Source organism: Microtus pennsylvanicus, chromosome 11 (assembly GCF_037038515.1).
Source record: "Microtus pennsylvanicus isolate mMicPen1 chromosome 11, mMicPen1.hap1, whole genome shotgun sequence".
Classification (NCBI taxonomy): Eukaryota; Metazoa; Chordata; class Mammalia; order Rodentia; family Cricetidae; genus Microtus; species Microtus pennsylvanicus.
The window spans coordinates 89,722,825-89,731,397 of record NC_134589.1 but is presented as its reverse complement, the minus strand read 5'-3'; the positions used below and the strand labels follow the sequence as shown (position 1 = coordinate 89,731,397).

General features: G+C 58.1%; 1 protein-coding gene across 1 annotated transcript; it reads right to left on the bottom strand.

Annotated features, from left to right (window-relative positions):
- Window positions 1-2,475: 2,475 nt before the first annotated feature.
- Prr35 (proline rich 35) lies at window positions 2,476-7,368 on the bottom strand. The gene is made up of 3 exons (XM_075989676.1): window positions 7,017-7,368; window positions 3,608-4,710; window positions 2,476-3,328 (listed from the first exon to the last, which is right to left on the bottom strand). The coding sequence occupies exons 2-3, from the start codon at window positions 4,669-4,671 to the stop codon at window positions 2,683-2,685; spliced, it is 1,710 nt and encodes a 569-aa protein (XP_075845791.1). The 5' UTR covers window positions 4,672-4,710; window positions 7,017-7,368; the 3' UTR covers window positions 2,476-2,682.
- Window positions 7,369-8,573: the final 1,205 nt, after the last annotated feature.

Below are 8,573 nucleotides of genomic sequence, written 5' to 3'. Positions count from 1 at the left end.
GGTCCAACCCGGGGAAACAGGGTTACTTGGTGCTTCTGCTCATCAGCCACAATAATGCTACCCTCCGAGTCAGAGCACACACCTGCTGGCTGGCCGAAGCTATGCCCAGTCAGGGTTCCCAGGGAGCCCAGAGGCTGGTGGGCACTGCCAAACAGCTGCACATCCCCAAATTCTTCACTCACAGCAAGGCCCCCATCAGGCCCTGGACCTACCCAACAGGGGCCCTCTAGACCTAGCATGGAGGTTGGAGCCAGGGTCTCCCAAGTTGGTCCCAACATGAAGCTGTGCACAGTTCCAGGCAAATAGTCTGTCACCAGAAAGTGGCCAAAGGCATCCACAGTCAACCCTCGGGGGGACAAGAATGTGCCTACAGTCACCCAGCAGCCCTGGGGTTCCCGGGAAGTGTACCGGAGCGCATACACGGCCCCATGGATGAGGTCACTGACAACCACAAGCCCGGAAGCTGTCACGGCCACATCCTCTGGAACAAAGGCTCCAGTTCTATTCACGTGGCAGGGTAGTTGACAAATGGATCGTCCCTCAAGATCCAGCACATGGACACAGGATGCAGCACCAGCCGTCAAGAAGAGCAGGCCATCTGGGGAGCAGTGCAGGCCTCGGGGGCCCCCGGCAGCCCCTGCTGGTACCAGGATTTGCCCCAGCAGCCGGGGCTGCCGGGAGCGACTGGCATCTCTAAGCTGGTCCAGCCTGAGATCAGGCCCTTAGTTGTAGATGGCTAGAAGTAGGGGTGGCTCAGGAGCTCAAGGAGTCAGGACAGATGGGAGGCCAAGGGCAGTAAGTCAGTCGGTCTCGGCTTCCCCGCAGCTGCAAAAGAGTTGGGACACCCATGGGTGCTGACGGTGACTGGTGGGTGCTGGCGCCCTCCTACTGAACTGGTGCAACAGTGGTCCAAGAGACACCACCCACGCAAGAAGGTCAAAGGTTTTGCTCTGAAGCCCAAATTGCAGGCATCACTGTATCCCAGCTTAGGAGGGAGGGTGAGGGGAGACAGATAAGCAACTTCTCTCAAACTCATCAGCCCTGTGATTCTCCCACAGGGTTGGCCTAAGCTCCTGTTAGTGTTCCACCACCACCACCACCACACATAGCCCCTCTGCTTTGACCAGAGAGTAAGCCAAATCCCAGCCTCCCAGGGCTCTCCACTTGCCCCTTCCACAGAGACCAGGATATCCCTTACCTAGGACCAGGCTCCTGCCCTGGACTTTAACTCACGCCTCTGTTGTTAGAGACAGGCTGGGTGTGTGTCTGTGTGGCTGGGTAGGGAGTAGGGGAGGAGTCACCAGACAAGTCCCCGGCAGGGACAAGTTGAGCAAGGAGGCAGGGAGGGGCTGTTTGGGTTGAGTCCCTGGCCTCCAGGCCTGCACCCTCCTGCTTGGGTCTTCCCCTGGGGCTTACCCTTACTCTGGACACTTCCTACTGTCCCTTCATAGCTGAAAGTCTCAGACAAGCCTGTCCTCTCCAGAAGGGACCCAGAGTCCTCTACAACAATAGGCCGCCCCTCCAGGCAGGACCTTTGTGTGAGGAACAAACCTTGGTCACCCTCTTGCCACCTCCACCAGGAGGTCAAGCTGGCAATGTTGCCTCCCAGGATCAGAAACCAGGATACAGTAGGTACATGGGGGTACAGATTTAGGAATTGAGGTTCCTCGGACGCCTGGCTCTGCCCCCAGCGGTTCCCCAGGAAACCTTCAGGTCCAGCCAGCCAGAACTCTCGCCCCAATAACACCCGCAAAGCCTCACGGCGGGGTGGCTACCTGATGCTATCACCAGGTGGATGGTTAATGGAGCAGCTGAAGGTCCTGTTTGGACTGGCCCCAGCCTGGCCAGTCCAGCCCCAGTGAGAACAGTGCCTCCTCCGAGGGCAGCTTGTACTTCAGGGCATTCCTGGGTGGGCATGGAGGCTACAGCCCAGCTCCCCAGGGAGAAAAGTAATTTGCGATGGCTGGGGGGCCCCAGCCACCCTCCCTGGCTGTCTCTCCCACCCTGGCCTGTGGAAGGCCGAGCAGGGCTGTACTGGGAGGGAAGCAGTGAGCTGTGAAGGCCACTGATGCCTATCATGGCTGCAGGGACTGGCGGGGGGCCCAGGAAGGCCACACGGGGTGAGCAGCCTGGAGCCATAGAAGGCAGGAGGCTTTGACCACCACAGGCAAAGCTGGCATTGGGTTGCTTGGATGGATTCAGGCCCAAGGACGAGCAGGGTCCTTGCCCATCCCCTGTGAGCTGAAACAGACCAGGTCATCCTGACATGTCTGCCTCTCTGCCACTCTTCCCTGAGTCCCATCCCTTGGCCCCAGACTCTTTGGAAGAACCAAGTCCACAATAAGGACTTTGAGGCCGAAGGTGAACCCTAGCATGGTGTCCTAGACACTGCTCCCAGGGATGCCCAGGCCAGGGACATTTCCTTGAGGGTGCCCAGGTGCTTATGCAGGGACAGAAAAGGAAAGAAACCCAAGTAGGGTGTTTGAAGGTGGTTTCTGTTTTAATGACCGCAATTCTGTCCAATAAATAGATCATGACCTTCCTATGTCCATGTGACCCCAGAGATAAACCTCTACCATGGGCTAGTGTGGGGGGATGGGGAACATCTGTCCAGAACGCATGCACACCGACACTGGACAGGCCCAGACAACGGGGCCCAGGCCAGGGAGAGGAGCCCACACATTAAGGTGGCTGTGGACAGACCTCAGTCCCTGGGAGGATCTTCAAGCTTGGGGTATCTTTAGGGGTCTGGGAGCTGCCAGCCCCAAGACGATTGCCCCAGCTACTACCAGGAATTCCATGGTCCTCAGGGGCCTGGAGCGGGAGGGCAGGAGGTGGGACGCTGGAGTCAGCCTCGCACTTGGTGGTGCGGCTAGAGAAAGGCTCGAGTCCAGGACCTAGTATCCTGGAGGGCTCAGAGGCCCCCCTTGCCAGCATGGGGCTTGGCTCGGGCAGCCCCCAGGACTCTGCAGGTGCCTTAGTCCCCTTGGCAGACACCCGCTTCACTGAGAGGTCCAAGGGTGTGTCCAGCGGCCGAGCTGCCCGGGCCAGCGCCTGATGGATGGTGAACAGCTCGCGGCGAATCTTGCCAAGCTGCTCCCGTAGAGGTCTAGGGGCGAGATCCCCAGACGGTACCAGCTGCCCCAAGCACTGCTCCACCCTGGCGTAGTCGCCAAAAGCCTGGGTCAGGTCCTCTCCCACTGGGCCCGGACTTCCTAGCACTTGGCCTTGTGGCTGCTGCAGAAGGTGGACCTCAGGGCCTGGGGCCTCAGGATTACCCGGCTCCTTGTCCTCAGGCCAGAATGTCAGGGAGGACCCTGTTGTCAGGCTGAGAAGTAGAAGCCAGTCAAAAGGCTATACTGCCCGGTAAAGTCCCCCCTAGCCCCAGCCTATGTCTTCTGCTCAGTGTTACCCACACCTCAGGGAAAAGAAGAGGCCCTAGTCTAGAACGGCACATTTAAAAGAAAAGAGAAAAAGGGCTCTTTGGTATCAGATTCCTCTGTGGTTTGGAGTCTCTGCTCCTGGTAAGTAAGCTAAAGATGGCCTCGTCTCCCATCCAGCCCACCCTGACACCCCCACCCCAAGACCCAAAGATCCTGATACCCACCTGCTCTGACAGCCAAATTTTGCCAGTTTCAAGGGGGCCTTTGGGAGCTCAGGCATATTGCCCGGGGGCAGCCTCTTCTGCGGGTTGCTCTGAGCCACTTGTTCCAGTTCTCCTTCATGTCCTGGGTCTCTGGAAGTGCCATAGGGCCAGGGTGCCCCCAGCCCTGGCACAGGCACCTTCAGCAGCCCAGGAGCAGCCAGAGCCCCAGGAGGCCCCTTGAGGGACACAGAGGACTTGGTAGGGGCAGTCCTGCCTGCTGACTGTCCCAGGGCGTGCTCCAGTAGCAGCGGGTAGTACAGGCGGGGGGCCAGGCCTGGGCGCTCGGGTGCCTGTGGGGTTGGGAAGGCTGCAGGGGGCAGCAAGGGACTTGCTGAGGCCAGGAAGGGCATGTGGGCTGCAGCCGCGGCCAGTGAGGGCCCCAGATAGGAGAAGAGGCCTGGGCCGAGAGGGTAGTTGACACCCAGCAATGACAAGTGGAGGCTCTGGGCCTCTGGGAACTCTCCCTGGGCAGGAGGTGGGTAGCAGGGGACACTACTCTCAGAACCCGCTGAAGCTACAGCCCCTAGAGCCCCACTCATCAGACCACCGCTGAGTCCTGGCTTCCACGACTCTGTCAAGAGGTTACTGGGGCCTGGACCTTTCCGGATGGCTCTAGTCAGAGGGGGCAGTGACCCTGGAGACTCCTCTGGTGTAGGTTTGGGGCCCCTGCCACAACGACGCTGGGAAAGGCTGTCAGTGATGAGATCTGGCACAGTAGGCTGGCTACCTGGGTCTGAGAAGTCTATAGAGCAGCTGGAGGTGGGCACCCGAGGCCTGGGCGAGGGGGGCGCACGACGGCATGCCCAGTCGGGAGAGTCTAACAGCAGGGAGAGAGAGTCCTTGCAGAGGCTGTACTTCATGTGGTTGTAGAGATGGGACTTCTCCAGGCAGGTGAAGGGACACTGGAAGCACTTATAGTTATAGGGCTTGCCCCAGGGTCGTGGGATGTAGTGTGGCTTCTTGGGCTTTCTTGACCGTGCCCTTGTCCCAGTGCCCACTCGACATGAACCTGCCTCGCGAGACATGGCAGCCTGCTAGCAGGCAAGCCTGGGTACCATGACCACCTGCAGATAGGAGAGACAAGGACTCAATTAACACCAGGCCTTCTCACTCTCTGTTCCTCTTCACTGGGGTCCCTTCATCAGAACTCAAGAAGCCCCTATTTGCTTCGCCTCAATGCTTCTGGCCTTTGTACTACAGACCTTCATTCTTTCGGGAGGAGACGTGGTGGCATTTGCCTGTAATCCCATAATTTGGGAAGCTGAGGTGGGGGGTTTCTGTGAGTTCCAGGATATCTTGAGCTACAGAGTGAGATTCTGTCTGAGGGGGGGTGGTGGGGAAGGAAAGGGAAAATGAAGGCACCTAGATGTTCTGGCCCAGGTACACGTAAGTAAGTTTGTAATGTAAGGATGGTCTAAGGAGGACCTAGAAATTGTGAAGAAAATATTGGTTTTTTTTTTCTGAAATTAAGCTTAAATGGGTGTCTTGTATTTTATTTAGTAAGTGATCCTGTACAAATCACCACTGCCAGGGCCAAAGTAGTCCTGTAGGCCAGTTTCTGGGGTAACTGGTCCCCATTTATCTCTGCTCTTTGTGCCAGGCAGGTCCCCACTCAACATTTGGTAAGCGAATGAGAGCAGCCGTGTGTGACCAGAGCCACCAGTCTGATGGCCCTCTAGAGACATTTTCTTGTTGAGCCACCTGCCCCTGCCAGAAACAGAAGCAAAGCACCGAGATTAGAAGCCACCAGCAACCGTGCAAATGCATGTGTGCACGCATGTCGTGTGTATGTATACTGGAACGAGCTAATAGAGTGTCAAGTGGACACTGGAGGTCTCTCAGGGGGTCAGCCACACATGAGGTCCCCCAACCCAGGCTGGGGGGAGTGGATGTCACAGTATGGCCCCATGGCACAGCCACCTGCTCAACCCAGCTCCATCTGGGTGGCTTCAGGCAGGTCAGTGACTGAGCCTGCAGTGACCACGCTCAGCCAAGACTCTCTTCTCCTCACGTCCTGCACACTGGCTCAGAAGCTCCTCTTCACTCCATCTGGGCCACCACCTGGGCCGTCCACTATCCCAGCGCTTGTGCCTGTGCATGGTGCATGTGCACATAGGCTTTGGGTGTGTGCATACGAGCATGCAAGATTCCCAAAGAATCCTTGCTCTCCGCCTGGAGGAGCAACTGCATGGCTGAGCTAACCGGGCACACACATCCATACCACTTCCCACTCAGGATGGATATGGCTGTTCACAAGGATAAACCCACATTACAGACTATGCCCAAAGACACACGCAGACATGGCTGGGATTCAGACTTGCTTATAGATTCATCATAGATGCAGACATACAAGAGCCACATGATTGGAGTGGCGAGGTTGGGAGTGGAAGACAGTTGTTGAACTCCGCTTTCTTGCATGCTGGCCATTGCACGTTGCCCGTGGCAGATATTCACCTTTATTCTCACCAAAGATCAGATTGTCCCCCCGTTGGTGGATAGCTAGAAGAGTGAAAAGCACTGCATGCCAAAAGGCATGGGACCATACAGAGGAGTCCACATGGCCAGGCTGGGCACTGGAGATGGGGCAAACACAGGCTAAGGGAGACTCCTAGGTTGGGAGGTGGATGCTGGCTCAGGAAATGGTCGGGGCCTCCCTGAGGGGTTGCAGACCCAGCCTGGACTTGGCATGTATAGAGACAGTCTCTTCTCCTGCCTGCATTCCAACCCCCTCTCCCGCCCCGCGCCCTGCAAGATGTGATGACAGATAGGGATGTGTGCTCAGGCAACAGAGGCGTCTGTGCGGGGACCATCGATCACCCGGCCCTGGGAGCCACACAGCTGTGCTGATTGGTGCTACTGCTTAACCTACCTCCCAGCCCGGACTGGAGGGGTCCTCCTGGGGCCTTGGACCCAGGGGGTTAGGCTCTTGTGTTTCTCTCCAGACCAGGCACCCGAGGTGCTGACCTCTCCAAGACCGAGAGGATGCTGGGCACTGGTCCACCACAGTGCACGTCCCTACACCACACATACACAAAGACACACTCGTTCTGCCGCCACCCAGTCCCAGCCCCAACTTATGACCTGGCCTGTGCTCCCTTACAATCTGGCTTAGAGCCTGGTCAGAACTAATAGCTGGAGGGGCCAGCTCACACATGCGTTAACCCTCTTGGGATTCAGTACTCTACAGGGATGGGCACAAGAGCTGAGGTGGACAGCTGGGACCCTAAAACCTTCCTTTTGCCTCCCCGCTGCGGGCACCGCCCTGATGATTCCTCAAAGTGCGGGGATCACAAGCAGCCCTTTCCACGCATTCCATTCTGTCCGGAGCCTGAGCCCCAACTTCACTGGAAGTGCCGCTTGTCTGCCTTACCGCGTCTGCCGAACTGAGCCCGTGGAGGGGCAAACTTCCCACTTGCGGACACCGCGGCGTAACTGAGGTCCAGAGCTGGAAGCGGTAGCGATGCCGTGATGCCGCCGCAGCCGCCTTCCGCGTCCCCCGACGCCGACTCGCAGGCGCCCACCAAAGTTGGCAGCGAAGCGCGTGCGCCACTACGCGAGCTCCCAAACGCAGCGACCTCCGACCAGGCTGGGCAAGGGAGGTGGGACAGCCTCAGTTGCAGACGGCTCACATCTCCTTGCACGCCGCCCCGCACACTCAGTGGACGCGCTGGGACGGTTCCGGGAGGGAGTGAGGTCGGACCCGCCACGGTGTTGCAAAAGCCTGGAGTGGCGCGCAGGTGCGGGCCGAGTGAGGGGCTCCTGGTACCGTCCCCGCCCCCGACGCCTGCAGGCTGCCGCGGGGGTGCGCAGAGGCTGCCAAGTCTCCCGGGTCGCCGCAGCGGCAAGAGGGGGCGTCAGCACACATCCGTCAGGGGTCTGGCCCCTGACAGCCTCCTGTCCACCCAAACCAGGTTCTGGGGGCTGAACCCTAGGATAGGGGGGCTCCAGAACAGACCAGGAGGGGCCAAGCCCAGAGCTCAGGCGGTGGAACCTATGTGTCCTTGCAAGCTTCTCCTGGGTAAGCCAGATCGCTTGTGTGGTTCCTTTACTCCAAACAGGAGGCGTCCCCCACTCCCCTTGCTCTGTTGGCTAATGGACACAATGCTTTAGCACCCCCACCCCTGGATTCATCACGCCACTCCCAGGCAGGTCTCACTCTCCACTTCCTAGGAGGTTCCTCTCCACTTCAGGACAGATCCAGCGCCTTTGCTCACTGTCTGAAGTGCCTCATCCTCGCTGGTGGCTTTCCCTAGAAGGGCTGTGAGGTGACAAAGGACCCAGGTCGGTTTGGAACGCCCAGCAACTATAAATGCTGGAACTGCCTTCTCTTCAATGTCTTCGTGGTCAGAACTGCTCCTGGGTCACACTTCTTAACCAGATCCCAGGGAAATTCGCCTAACTGGTGGGTTCCAGAGGTGCATGTGGGCAGTGGGCATGGCCTGGACAGAGACAGATAATCTCTCTCTCTGGAGTCTGCCTATGTGTAGGGAAAAAAACCTTAGCCCAGAGGTGTGCTGTTTAGCATTTCAAGCATGGAAGGGTGATTGCTACCCCAGGCCTGCACTGCTGAGGCACAGAGGTCAAGAGACTCTTGGGAACGTAGGACTCAGCTATTGGCTCCTGGGATCTCTCCAGTTCAGATCAGTGGAAGAAGGGAAATCTCTGTAGTGACTTTGGGTCACTACATGGGGCAGTCATAGGGTGGAGGGCACTGAGGTTTCAGTCCATGAACCTGGACTTGGTTCCCATGTCTGTGTGGCAGATAATGGCCAGTGCCCAGCTGTTGGCCAAAGTCCAAGTGTTGCAGGTCAAGGAGTAGGGCCTCTCCAGTCTAGCTTTCTCCTGTCTCCATGCCACCTTCCTCGAAAGCAGCCCACCCCCCAACTGAGGGGCGTCCAGAGCTGGAAGCGGTGCTGTGGATTGTACA

Excerpts from the sequence above, each read along its gene's own strand:
- Prr35 (XM_075989676.1), bottom strand. The coding sequence starts at position 4,671 with ATGTCTCGCGAGGCAGGTTCATGTCGAGTGGGCACTGGGACAAGGGCA. Across the intron at positions 3,329-3,607 it reads AAATTTGGCTGTCAGAGCAG|CCTGACAACAGGGTCCTCCC; the intron begins GTGGGTATCAGG and ends TCTACTTCTCAG.